Here is a 13,996-nt window from a genome sequence, read left to right as displayed (position 1 = left end):
GGCTGCAGGGGAGGGAGTGGGGGATGGGACAGACTTTAGCTGCTCCAATATCCTTTAGCGCTCCACCCAGCTTATCCTAAATTTGCAATCTATTTTTTAATAGACTGTGCTTAATATGATATACAAATGTCACTTCAGCCATCCCATATAAACAACAATATAGGAAAAAGGTCCTGTGCCTGCTCTGCAAACAGTTACCCTGAGACAGGAAGGAAGGGGGCAGGGCACAGTCATTAAAAGAATGGCACAACCATTAAGAAGAATAGGATACCACAAAAGCCGATTAGACCCTACTAGGCCCAAGATGGCAGAAGAGTTGACTTCCAGTAGACCTAGAGACTCATTACACACTCACTGTAATACATTAGCAGGTTAAATGACACCCACAGGTGCCATGACAGTTCCAAGGCCAACCAAAAAAGGCACAAAAGTGGGTGGTGCCCCAATTCCTGGAAATCCCCACCCCTTCTCCAAGATGTTAGAACATTCCTCTCACTTGTTAGCCTATGAAATTACCCAGCCCTTAAAAACTAACCACCCCCGCACCTCTGGTGCTCTTGCCTTCTGAGATGGCCCACGCTCTACGGAGTGGGTATCTCCCTAAATAAACCTTTCACTTTACTATATCTCGCTCTTGAATTCTTTCCAGGGAGAAGTCAAGGACCCTCACTTGGCAGCCTGTCCCAGGGACTCACCCGAGACCTGGGATATGACCATCCTCTCGTGCCCCATTTTTTCCTACAACAGTCCCAGCCACCAGCCGCTCCTCAAACCTTCTGGCAATCAGATTGGTTTCCTAAAAACTCCCATGTCTAAGAGTGCTGCCCGAATGCCGGATTGCCTGTTAACTCCTGGTTTGACTCTTGTGGAAGTCAAGTGGGGAAGGTGGACGCACCCTTTGACAATATTTCATAAATCCTTAGTTCTGAAGTCATTATGACCATGGAGTGTGGCACGAAAAAGCCAGTCTGGCAGCAGCTCAGAATTGTCCCTGTCCCTCTGCAGAACACAATTCTCCACCAACAGCTAGACTCCAGTTCTATACACCAGCAAATCTCTCTCTACCCTTGCTCTTCTCAAGCCTTTACAAACCCTATTCTGAATCCCCACCAGCCACCCCGCCCCCCTCCTCACCCCGCCATGGTTCAACCCCACAGAACCCAATCTATCTGGTTTAAATGAGTTCCACACATAGTCCCTAAGCCTCCACCCTCTTTATTCTTACGGAATTTTTGGCTACTATGCAAATAGATTGAGTGAACTTCATTCAAGAGGCAAAATAAGAGGTGGGGTGTAATTGACAAACTAATTTGTTAATTTATTCAATAAGGTGCCAGCATTGTGGTGCAAGTTACAGGGAATGGGAAAAAGTTAATTTGTGTAAATCATCAGATTGCATCATTTTCCTACTTAAAACTGTCCAATTTTTTCCCATGTTAGAATAAAAGCCAGACAACAAACACTTGGGGAAAAAAAACTCGTTTAAAATTACAATTACTTTTATTTGTCTTTAGTTATGAAATTTATTCTAAAGCGATACAAAAATGCAAAGGTGATGGAATTCTTGACTTATGTGTCGTTTTAAACGTTGTTTGTCCGGTGGGCAGAAACGGAGAGGGCGAACCTCACAGTACCAACTCCAATTGTCATTAAACTCTCCCGCAACCCCACATTAGGCGTCTTCCTTTTTGCAACTCTTTATTACAAACATCGCGAGAACAGGGTAGTCCCTTTGGCCCCTCCCCTCAAGCCAACTCAACCCACCCACTTCTCCCCTGACGTCAGCGGCGCGCCGGAGCGCGTGAACACCGTGGGAGGAAGTGCTCTCGGCGGAAGTGATCGCTTCGTGAATCATCGGTGGGATGATCGCCGGCTGGCTCTATCTAAGGCTGCTGCGAGCATCCTCCAAGTCCATGGCTAAGCGCCCACTCGAGGGTGTGCCCCCCTCCAGGGGTCTACACGCGGGGCGCGGGCCCAGAAGGCTCTCCATCGAAGGCAACATTGGTAAGGGCCGAAAGTAGCTGCCAAGCCTCGGCCTCCGCAGAGCAGGTGCCTGAGAGGTTGGGAAAGGGGGCCTGGAACCCCCTCCCTCTCGAGCAGATGCGGCCGGACTGCTTGTTCTGAGCTGCCAAACCTTTCCCCTCTAAAGGTGCGCTGTGGGCCTTTGCCAGTTGGATTTTTCAGACGTCAGGCCTCAGTACTCTCCCACAGGGACAGGCTTATTGAGGCATAAAAGCCACGCAGTCCGTAGATAGGACAAGAGCTAGCTTGTTTTGGTAGAGAAAGATGGAAGCGACAAGGAGCAGGGTGCAATTTCTTTGTTCTCCTAAGATAAGGTTGCCAGATTTAGGGGAGAAAAAGAGGATGCCCATTTAAAATAGCAGTTCCGATAACGAATAATATTTTAGTTTGTGTCCTATGCAATATTTGGAACATACACTAAAAAAAAAAAATCTAAAATTAAGATTTAAGTGGGTGTCCTTATTTTATCTGGCAACCCTACCCTAAGAGAGTTCCTAAACTCCAGTCATTCAGATACCACTTTCACTGTTTTTGCCATGTCTCTTTGCTGTTCCCACTATAATTTCTTAGCATTTTTCTTAGAAGCAGCTCACTTTTTAAACTTAAAAACGTGTGTTAAATTAAAAATAACTGTTATAAGAGAGAATAGAAGTCCAGTACCTTAAATAAAAATAATTTTAAAATAAAATGAAAGCAAAACATTTCAGTGTTACTAAATGTTTCTAATGTTACTAAATTCTTACTTGAGGCTTTTACCTGCTAAAGTGCTGAGCCCTAAAAAGGGATTAGCAAGTGTTAAGTATTGAAGACATTCTAACAGCAAACTGAGAATTTCTCAGTTTACAAATTAAACATATAGCCCTTTGAACAACTTCCATATTCCAGCACTGTTCCTGGCACTGAGGATGCAGCAATGAACAGAACAAATAAAAGTCTGCTCTCAGGGAACCCTAGTAGAGAGAGACAGACTATAAACAATATAAAGTAAGCAAAGTAAACAGTATGTTAGATAATGAGTGTGATGGAGAAAATTCAGGGTTGAGGGATTGAGGGAAGTTGCAATTTTAAATTGAATGATCAAGACAGGCCTCACTGAGAAAGTGACATTTGAGCAAAAACCTGAGGAAGGTGAAGGAGTGAACCATGTGGATAATGGGGAGAAGAATCTTCCAGGCAAAGGGAAGACCAAGTGCAAAGGCCCTGAGGTGGGAAGCGTGTTCAGGGAACAGGCGGAAAGTCGTTGTGGCTGGAGTGGAGTGTGCAAGGGGGAAGGTGCGGGGAGATGAGGTCAGTTGGTAAGGGGTGGCTAGATTGTATAGACTGTATAGTCCATTATGGATTTTTACTCTGGTTGAGATGGGAAACTGTTGGAAGGTTTGAGCAGTCAAGTGACATGATATGACTTAGATTATAAAAAGATCACTCTGGCTGATATGTTGAAAATAGAAGGTGTCAGGAAGTTGTTGCAATGATGAGTTATGATGTGTTGGACCAGGATGGTAACAGTGGAGGTGGTGAGGAGTGATTAGATTCTACTTTCATTTAAGGCAGGGTACACTGGATTTGGTAACAGGAGGATGTGGAGTATAAGATAAAGAGGGGTCAGGGATAACTCTAATCATTTTGGCCTGAGCAACTTGAAAGACAGAGTTCCAGTTTTCTTAGATGGAGAAGTGTGGGAAGAACAGCCTGGGGGCAGAGGGTCAAGTTTTTGGTTTTAGGCATGTTAGGTTTTTATATGCTTACTAGATATGTAAGTAGGATTGTTGAATAGTCAGTTGGATATATGAGTCCAGAGTTGAGAGTCTCCCTGGACTGGAGTTATACATGTAGATGGTATTTAAAGCCAGGAGCCTGTGTGTGTTGATGAAAAGGACCACGTCCTGGGCACGCAAATGTTAGAGAGATTGAAGCAATAGGAAGGAACCAGCAAAAGAGACTGAGAAGGAATGACCACTGAAATAGGAGGAAAGCCAAAAAGAATGATATGCTGGAAACCAAGCGAAGGTGTTCAGGGAAAGGACTGTGTAATGCTGTTCAAGTAATGGAGCTCTTTGGTGAACTTGAGCAATTTATAGGAGTTGGGGGGGGGGGTGAAAGTCTGATTGCATAAGTTCCAGAAGAATGGAAGGTGAGGCATTGGAGACAGTGGGTTAAGACAACTATTTGCAAGTTTTCCTAGAAAGGGGAGACGTGGGGTGGTAGCTGAAATGGGAAGAGGGTTGAAAGGGTTGTTTTTTTCGTTTTTTTTTTCTTTTTGTAAGAGGAATTAGATGATATTTATAAGCTGGTAGAGAGGGAAAAGATTGGTGAAACAGGAGAGAGGATAGACTTTCCAGAGTGATTTTAGTAAGCAAGAAGGAATGGAATTTCTTGCCCAAGTGGAGAGAGGTTGGGTTTACCTAGGAGCACAGTTTATCCCTAATAACGGGGAGAATGGCAACATAAATGATTACTGACTCTAGCAGGCGTGGCAGGAACTTGGTGAAGGGTGTTCTGGTTGTGTCTGTTTTCTCAGTGAAATAAGAAGAAAGATCAGCAAAGAGTGAGTGTGAGGAGAGAGGAAAGACATGAAATAGTCTGGGGAGGGCTTCCCTGGTGGCGCAGTGGTTGAGAGTCCGCCTGCCGATGCAGGGGACACGGGTTCGTGCCCCGGTCCCGGGGCCGCGGAGCGGCTGGGCCTGTGAGCCGTGGCCAACTGAGCCTGCACGTCCAGAGCCTGTGCTCCGCAACGGGAGAGGCCACAACAGTGAGAGGCCCGTGTACCACAAAAAAAAAAAATAGTCTGGTGAGTGAGCAGAAGAAATATAGAATTGCTGAGCTGCGTTAAGGACCCATTTGGACTTAGTGGTCTTGAATTTAAAGTGAGACCAGTCACCACAGCTGTGTGTTTTTCTCCAGCCAAATCAGAAACATTGAAAGGAATGAGAAGGGCTGCCTGCCTCATGGTGTTATTTAAAGATGTTCTGTCCCGTACTTTGGGAAACATGCCCCTAAAGGAAGCTCTGTCCTCAGAGCCCAGAGAGGTACAGAGTATTTCACAAAGTAAGTGGTTTGGACAGACCATCAGGTGAGGTTTGAGCTGCCTCTCCCAATTTTCCTGACCTTTTCTTCTTCACCTTTCCAGATTTCTATGCATCCTTCTTGCTTTCTCATGCAGTCCTTTAAGGAACTCACAAGTAAGTGGGAGGAGCAGACTTCTAAACATAATTTCTGTGCTGTGTGATGAGTGCTATGTTTGGACATGGAAACTCAGAATCTCTGGGGTAGGAATTCCTACCCTAGAGGGAAGAGTGTTCCAGGCACAGGAAGTAACACTTGCCAACGCAGAGCCTGAAGAAACATGCAGTTTTAATATCAGGCTTGTGCCTGGAGTTTAAAGGGCCTGTGAGAGGACAGCAGAACAAGAGTTTGGAAGGGTAGGATATGCCAGATGTTGAACAGCTAGGAGTTTCTCATGTAGGCTGTGGGAGGATACGGAAGACTTAAGGCCAGCATGTGCCATGGCCAGATTAATTTTTAAAAGGGAATTGGCTAGAATGAATAAATAAAAAGAAAGCTTCATAAAGCAGGCACTTTGTGTGTCTCGTTTGCTATAGTACCCGTCGTACCTTGCATCCAATTTGTTGAATGTATGAATAGGAACAGAGTTTGGAGTAGACAGACTAGGTTTTGTGACTATTGTAGTCGTTGGAGGGAGGGAAGATGTAGGCCTGAACAGAGAGAATGGTGGAACAGAGAAGACATGATGGTTTGAGAAAGAGTTTGGAAGTGGGATTGACAGGACTTGGTGGCCACTTGGAGGTGAGGGATAAGGAGGTTTAATTTGGACAGTGACTCTGAAAACTGAGGATGGGAATAAAGGAAGAGGAAGTCTGGGGAGGTAAGAGTGATGCTTGGAGGAGGTGCCTCTGAGACAAACAGAGATAGATGTTCTGAGGTAGATTAGGGTAAGTGCCTGCAGTGAAGAGACAGATTGGAGCTGAGATCTCAGCTGTGGAAGTTGCTGACTTGTGGGGGTAGTTGTTGAAGCCTTGGAAGTGAATGCAGTTGCCTAAAGAAAGTGTGACTAATGAGAAGTGGACTGGGGGACCTTAATCTGGCTCTTTCTAGTTTTGTCTCCTACTATTCTCCATCACCCCACTCACTGTGATGACTCTCCCCAGACAGAACGGGGCACCTCCTCCTCTGTGTGCTCACGTAGCATTTTGTACCCTCAACTGCTGCAAGCACTTGAGTTCTGTTGAGATTGTCTGCACCTTCTGTACCTTCCCTGGGTTAGCCACGTAGTGTCTTGTTCATCTTTGTGTCACCAGCACCTAACCCACACCTGGCCCATTGTACTCATTCAGTGTTTACCAGATACTTGAATCCTGTGCTGTGATATCCATGTGGAAGTTAGTCGTTGGTGTCCACAGAGGAAATACGGTAAACTGCTTTTACTATCAGATCAAATAGTTATCTTGTTCTCTAACCACAGGTGGCATCCCCCCAAATGAGAGTATCCATTCAGGAAACCTGAACAGGGGAAGGTGAACCCCTGACCCAGCTGAAGTTAGATATGTTTATCATAGAGTTAGATATGCTTTTCTTGTAGTCCTGCTGCTCTAAATCTTAATCCGATCCTGTGGGTGCAGATAGCAGCATGTAAGGAAAATGGATCAGTGAAGTAGCAAGTAAGGGCATCTAGCCTGTGTTATGAGCCATATGCCATGTGTGATTAAGAGTCAAAAGCTTGGAACCTAGAATCCCTTAAAATCTAAAAAATAAAATACCTAGCCTATCTATTAAGTGTGTTCATCACTAAAGTGTATTATCGTCTTCCAAAGCCAGTTATTTTAAGATTACAAACCTAAATTGAAGAAAGGATCGCCGCAGGAAATACTGTCAGTGAGTCAACTCAGACTAGTCTCACTTTGTTTTTCTTTTTGTTTTTTTCATTTTGATTTTCAAAGACCCAACAGAGAAGAAACCTCACTTTTGCCATCTAGAGACTTGTATGTAAAGCAGTGGAGAGCTTCCCTAAATAACATATCCTCCAGCATTCAAAATTAGTGATTTAACATCACTAATGTCATCTTTTACTTTCATTAAGTATAAACGTTTGGGCAAGAATTCTAGGGAAAAAAAGACCTATTTAATCCAAACATTGTATCCAATATACAGTGTTTGGAATAAGTTGGATTCTCTGTTTCTGTGATTCGCCTCATTCCATCCATCCATCTCCATTCTTAGCACCTGGCCAGATACTCAGGATGCAAAGGAAATAAGGTTAGTCCCTGTCTTCAGAGAGTGAGCTCCCAGTCTAGAGGGAGAGAGTGGTGAGTCAACAAATAATTACAGTGTGATGCCTCTGTAGACCAGAGCAGGCAGTAATTAACTCTGCCCAAGGATAAAGTGGAGCTGGAGAGAGTTCCAGGAGACCTCACTGAGAAGGTGACAGTGAAAGGATGAATCACCTGGTGGGCAGAGGTGGTGAGGGCATTCCAGATCAGCAAGGGTCTCATGCTAAACGCAGAAGTTTGAGTTGTACTCTGGAAGCTGTGAGGAACTTTTTTTTTAAACAACAAATTTTTTTTTCTCATGAAAAGAAGATAAAAGTAATCAGGGCTGAAATATATCAAGTTTCTTTTAAGTCAGCTGAGTGATTTTTTTTTCCCAGAATGCTTTTAGGCTCAGAGCCTATTTGATCCTGGGTGCTTAGCCTTGACTTAAGTTCCTTGAGGGCAGCATCTCAGCTCACTTCATCGTTTTAGTTATAGTACCCACCATGAGTGGCTACTCTGTAAACATCTGTTGGTTGAATGAATGAATGCAGCATCAAATGTAGTTCCTGAAATAAAGGCTTTAAATTTTCTTTGGAAGAATTTTTTTGTTTAAAGATAGGCAGCTTTATATTTACTGCTTTTGTTTGCTTTTTGGTACAGGGTTTTACATCTTGTTCAGAAGAAAATGCCTGAAGATGATGGTATATTTAAAGAGGCTGTCATGAACTACAACTGTATTTAATTTAAAATAATACATCATTTTGAGTGTTACATCAGATACTGTTTTCTTACTACTAGGTTTTAGTATAATGTAGCTATAACAGGCATTGTAGTTTATGGAAAAAATTTGTGGGAGAAAAGAACTATTATTTAGGAAGAGATGAATGTTAACAACAGAACTCTTTGATCCAGCCTGTGGAATGACGATCCTGGTGCTAATAAAAATCAACATGTTGATATAATGTACTCTTAACAAAGTACCTCCCACCCTTTCTCAAGTCATGGCACACATAATAAAGTACAGTGATAGCCAGGGCCCTAAAGGAAGACTTAATGCTGCTTATGACATCTGATACCTCCCAAATTTCATGATATTAAAAAGCATATTGAAAGAGAACAGTTAAGCCGGGATCTAACTTAATTGTGATAAGTCTGAGATAATGATATCAAAAGAGGCTAGTGCTCAGCATAGAGACCAGAGGGAGGCATTTGTCATTCGGCCCTGCCTGAAGAAGAGAGACTTCGGTGCATACAGATGTCCTGCTCATTAGGAGGAGGCCAGTGTAGCAGTGGAAAAGCAGAGAACACCTTTCTTATGAGACCCCTGGGAATACTTTAAAACATTTGTCTTAAAAAAAATACAAAACTTTTTTAATGTATTTTTTTACTTTTAAATTATTTTAACATCTTTATTGGAGTATAATTGCTTTACAATGGTGTGTTAGTTTCTGCTGTATAACAAAGTGAATCAGTTATACATATACATATGTTCCCATATCTCTTCCCTCTTGCGTCTCCCTCCCTCCCTCCCACCCTCCCTATCCCACCCCTCTAGGTGGTCACAAAGCACTGAGCTGATTTCCCCGTGCTATGCGGCTGCTTCCCCCTAGCTAGCTATTTTACGTTTGGTAGTGTATATATGTCCATATCACTCTCTCACTTTGTCACAGCTTACCCTTCCCCCTCTCCATATCCTCAAGTCCATGCTCTAGTAGGTCTGTGTCTTTATTCCCGTCTTACCCCTAGGTTCTTCATGACCTTTTCTTTTTTCTCTTAGATTCCATATATATGTGTTAGCATATGGTATTTGTCTTTCTCTTTCTGACTTACCTCACTCTGTATGACAGACTCTTGGTCCATCCACCTCACTACAGATAGCTCAATTTTGTTTCTTTGTATGGCTGAGTAATATTCCGTTGTATATATGTGCCACATCTTCTTTATGCATTCATCCAATGATGGACACTTAGGTTGTTTCCATCTCTGGGCTACTGTAAATAGAGCTGCAATGAACATTTTGGTACATGACTCTTTTTGAATTATGGTTTTCTCAGGGTGTATGCCCAGTAGTGGGATTGCTGGGTCATATGGTAGTTCTATTTGTAGTTTTTTAAGGAACCTCCATACTGTTCTCCATAGTGGCTGTACCAATTCACATTCCCACCAGCAGTGCAAGAGGGTTCCCTTTTCTCCACACCGTCTCCAGCATTTATTGTTTCTAGATTTTTTGATGATGGCCATTCTGACTGCTGTGAGATGATATCTCATTGTAGTTTTGATTTGCATTTCTCTAATGATTAATGATGTTGAGCATTCTTTCATGTGTTTGTTGGCAGTCTGTATATCTTCTTTGGAGAAATGTCTATTTAGGTCTTCTGCCCATTTTTGGATTGGGTTGTTTGTTTTTTTGTTATTGAGCTGCATGAGCTGCTTATAAATTTTGGAGATTAATCCTTTGTCAGTTGCTTCATTTGCAAATATTTTCTCCCATTCTGAGGGTTGTCTTTTGGTCTTGTTTATGGTTTCCTTTGCTGTGCAAAAGCTTTGAAGTTTCATTAGGTCCCATTTGTTTATTTTTGTTTTTATTTCCATTTCTCTAGGAGGTGGGCCAAAAAGAGTCTTGCTGTGATTTATGTCATAGAGTGTTCTGCCTATGTTTTCCTCTAAGAGTTTGATAGTTTCTGGCCTTACATTTAGGTCTTTAATCCATTTTGAGCTTATTTTTGTGTATGGTGTTAGGGAGTGATCTAATCTCACACTTTTACATGTATCTGTCCAGTTTTCCCAGCACCACTTATTGAAGAGGCTGTCTTTTCTCCACTGTATATTCTTGTCTCCTTTATCAAAGATAAGGTGACCATATGTGCACGGGTTTATCTCTGGGCTTTCTATCCTGTTCCATTGATCTATATTTCTGTTTTACAAAACTTCTTAAAAGGAAGAAAAAAACTATTACAGTCAGGTATCATAGCTTTAAAAAAAGTTATGTCTAGTTTTAATATAAATACATAATTTTGAATTATTTTTTAAAATAATTATTCCATATCTGTGGGTGGTGCCTGGCGCAGCTGAGTTCCCTTGGAATGCAGTTTTAAGAAATGCCGCCCTGTGGAAAATTACCCAGGCTCTCCAAGCCCTACAGCATCATGGATGGCAAAGCTCCTAGGACCTTCCACCACGATTTACTGTCATTCTTTGCTGAAACTCTGGCTTCTCATTGCTAAACTGGATTTCCAAAAGCTTTGAAATGGGGGATGGTGTGCAAGGTGGGGGTGTTGCCCTGGTGTGACTGTTTCAGTAATTGGAACTGTATATTTCCCATTACATCTCATTTATTGGCATTCTGGGTTTTGTGTGTTTAAATGGCATAAGTCGGTTTCTCAGAGTACTGACTGCCCTTCTGATCTCAGAGGTGAAGTTGGTACGCCCTAACCCTCAGGGCCCTTCCTTTCCATCTGCAATCGTTCCTTGGGTAGTTGTTTTTAACTTTTAAAAAATTTAAGTAGTTCTAACAACCATTCAACCCCACCCATCTAACAAATCAGTTACCTTCATCTTTTCATATTAATTAAAATAATTTTTCAGCCCATAGCCAGAGACCATGTTTTAGGCTTAATCACCAACCTGCAATCTAAATATTGACTATCTGTGCCAAATATTTTAAAGTAGGGACTATTCAGGACAGGTAGGTATCTGATAATAAACAAATTCAACCAATTTGTATTTCCTGCAACTCTGTTGGGCACTCCATGACAAGCCCAAAGGGTTTTATTTGGTAGTCTGGGATGTGGTTTTGGAACCCATATTTTTAAAAAACCACCTCTGTTGATTGTGATCAGATTGTTCTAGATAGCAATCTCTAGTATAAGTCTGCATCACGATCACTTGGGGCATGCTTTAAAAATGTGGATTCCTGTGATCCAACCTCAGAGATTCAGATCCTGTTAGGAAACCAAAATTGAGGCTCATGAAACAATCAAAACAATTAAATGCTAAATGTATCAGAGGCAGTTAATAAATATTGCTTGTTTGATTCAGCTGCCCAGTGTGGTAGGAATTTGGTGTGAGCTGGAGATGTCCTGAACTTTGCGGAAGAGGTGGGCCTTATGCTTAGTGGGGGAAGGGATTTAGACACAGGCTGAGCAGAGCTGGGGAAGGCATTTGTTCACTGAAGTGTGGGAGGAGCAGAGGCTGAGCACATGTGCAAAGGCACACAGGAGTTGGGTGGAGGTGGGACTGAGAGATGAGTGTGACTGTACAAGATGTACAGATTTATGTGTTTGTTCTTTACCCTGTGTGTTCAGAGAGGAGTTGGAGTGGTGTGTAATAAATGTCAGATATTGGATGTGTGGGCTCTTCTGCTGAGATGTCTCTTTGCTCCTGATCAGTAACTATGAGTGGCTGATAGAATTGACTGGAAGGGTGCCTCCCCCTTCCTTCTCTTCCTTCCACTTGGGTTCCTCCTAAGGGTAGAACTCACTTGAGAAAGATCACCTCTCGTAGGGGAGATTGAGCTCCAAGCACATTGTATGGTTCATGTTTTGATTTTTAACAAATGTGGGTTTCGTAGGGAAGTGGAATTAATAATGTATTACTTGTTTTATTCATTCAGCTAGGTCATTAGTCTGGGCTTTGGTTCCTGCCCTGAAGGAACCCCATCTTCTACTTAGAGAAACAGAATTACAATGGCAGTGATGGAGTCTTACCCAGATTGCCAGGCCAAGCACAGAGGAGCTAATCCAACTTAGAGGCATCAGGGTCCTGAAAGCCTTCACACAGGAGGTGTATCTGAGCGGAATCTGAAGATTGAGTAGGAGTTGGCCAGGTGAGGAGAAAGCATATGCAAAGTCACATTTGCAGCAGACAGCACGGCATGGTTAGAGTTGCAAAGAGTTTGGTCCAGTGGGAGCTCAGGATGCCTGAAGGGAAGTGAGGCAGAGAGGTCTATGCAGGGGCCAGATTTTGATGTGTTTTATAGGCCATGCTAAAGGGTTTGAATTTTGTTGTGAAGGCAATAGGGAGCTGCCAGAGGATTTTAAGCAGTGTTACTTTGTGTTCAGTGTGGCTGCAGTATGAATGATGGATTGAAGAGGGCAAGGCCAGAGTTGGAGAGGCAAGAAATGAAAGCCTGGTCTTGAGCAGGAGGTGGGAATAGAGAGAAAAGGACAGATGTGGAAATTTTAGAAGGCAGGTTCAAAAGCAGTTGGTGGCCACTTGAGGTTTGGCAGAGAAGGAAGAAGTCCTGACTGAGTGGATAGTGCTGTCTTACCCTGCGGTTGGGATATGGGAGAAAGCTCAGTTTGGTGGGGAAGATGATGAGTTCATTTACGGAATATATTGACTTTGAGTTGTTTCTAGGACATCCAAGTGGAAATGTCTGGAGGGCTCTTAGATAGTGAGTCTGGAATTCAGGAAGGTATGGGCTAGATGTTGGTGTAAATGGGAAAAGAGAACTTGAATGTTGTGGTACTAGGTTAATTTCATCTCCAAAATATTTCTCAAAGCAATCACTGCGTTCTACCTCTTCTGCTCTCTCCTTGGTTGAAGCTACTGTTATCTTCTAACTGGTCTGCCTAATTCTACATCAGTGCAACGGCAGGTGGAGTGGTCTTTTAAAAATGAGATGGTCTTTTAAAAATGACATGGTCATTTCCCTGCTTAAAACCCATCATCACTGATATCCCGTTGCCCTTAGAATAGAATTCAAACTTTTTACCATGGTACAGGGCCCCATGTGACCTGGCCCTGGCCTGCCTACCAGCCTCTCCACACACATTTTGAGCCATTCTTCTCCCTCGTTTGACCACACTGTCACTTCAGGGCCACAGATTCCTCTTCTGTCTTCTTGTACGCCGTTTTCCTCTTTTCCCAACCTTTCCCCCACTCTTGGCCTGACCAGTCCTTGTCTTTCAGGTCTCACCTCAGGTAACATTTTTCAGAGGAACCTTCCTTGATCTCCTGAGCTACATTAGAGCCATCCTGCATTTTTCTTTCCTAGCACTTAATACAATTTGTTATTAGTTACTCATGTGCTTATTTGGTATCTGTCTCTCGTACAAGCTCTGTGAGGGCAAAATCCATCCTGTGTTTTGTTTATCATTGTACCTCCAGTGCCGGACAGTCTGAGAGCATAATAGCACTCCCTGAATATTGGTTAGATTTGTTGAATGAATGAGGGTCATTGTCTTCATTTTCTATCTTGAAAAACTTGTAATTTTTATACTGTCACCGAATAAATAGGACTGTGCGATTCAAGCTTTACAACACATGTAGCTGATTTCATCTACTTTTGAGAGTCTATTCCATTTTTAACTGTTATTAAATACTCTTTTCCTCTGAGAGGTTGGGACATTAAAATTACAAATCAAATCTTAAGGGTATTTTTCCTCCCTGTTGCCTGCATTCATTATGGTGACTGGTTAGTCTGACAGTGATGTGTGGCTGCTGAGTTTTGAAATTGGAAAAACTGGTACTTGTTCCCTTGAGTTGGGCATTTGTGACAGAGTTTAATAGCAGCCTTCTCCTGCAGCCCTGATTTGAGATGCATCCCAATACATGCTGTTTGCATTGCAGCTGTGGGAAAATCCACCTTTGTGAAGTTACTCACGAAAACTTACCCAGAGTGGCACGTAGCTACAGAACCTGTAGCAACATGGCAGAATGTCCAGGCTGCTGGCACCCAAAACGTAAGTTTTCAGTTGTGGTGG

At 42.8% G+C, this 13,996-nt stretch overlaps 1 protein-coding gene across 3 annotated transcripts in view; it reads left to right on the top strand.

The window, feature by feature from the left end:
* Positions 1-1,831: 1,831 nt before the first annotated feature.
* Positions 1,832-13,996, top strand: part of DGUOK (deoxyguanosine kinase) — a 36,158-nt gene continuing 23,993 nt past the window's right edge. For 2 of the 3 annotated variants that reach the window (XM_065891140.1, XM_065891139.1), the window contains exons 1-2: positions 1,863-2,004; positions 13,863-13,975. In XM_065891140.1, the coding sequence (XP_065747212.1) occupies positions 1,863-2,004; positions 13,863-13,975 (255 nt within the window). Of the gene's footprint in view, positions 2,005-13,862; positions 13,976-13,996 lie in introns of all 3 variants that reach the window. The other variant, XM_065891138.1, reaches the window with a different exon arrangement.

Source organism: Phocoena phocoena, chromosome 14, assembly GCF_963924675.1.
Source record: "Phocoena phocoena chromosome 14, mPhoPho1.1, whole genome shotgun sequence".
NCBI lineage: Eukaryota > Metazoa > Chordata > Mammalia > Artiodactyla > Phocoenidae > Phocoena > Phocoena phocoena.
This window is presented reverse-complemented; position numbering and strand designations above follow the sequence as displayed.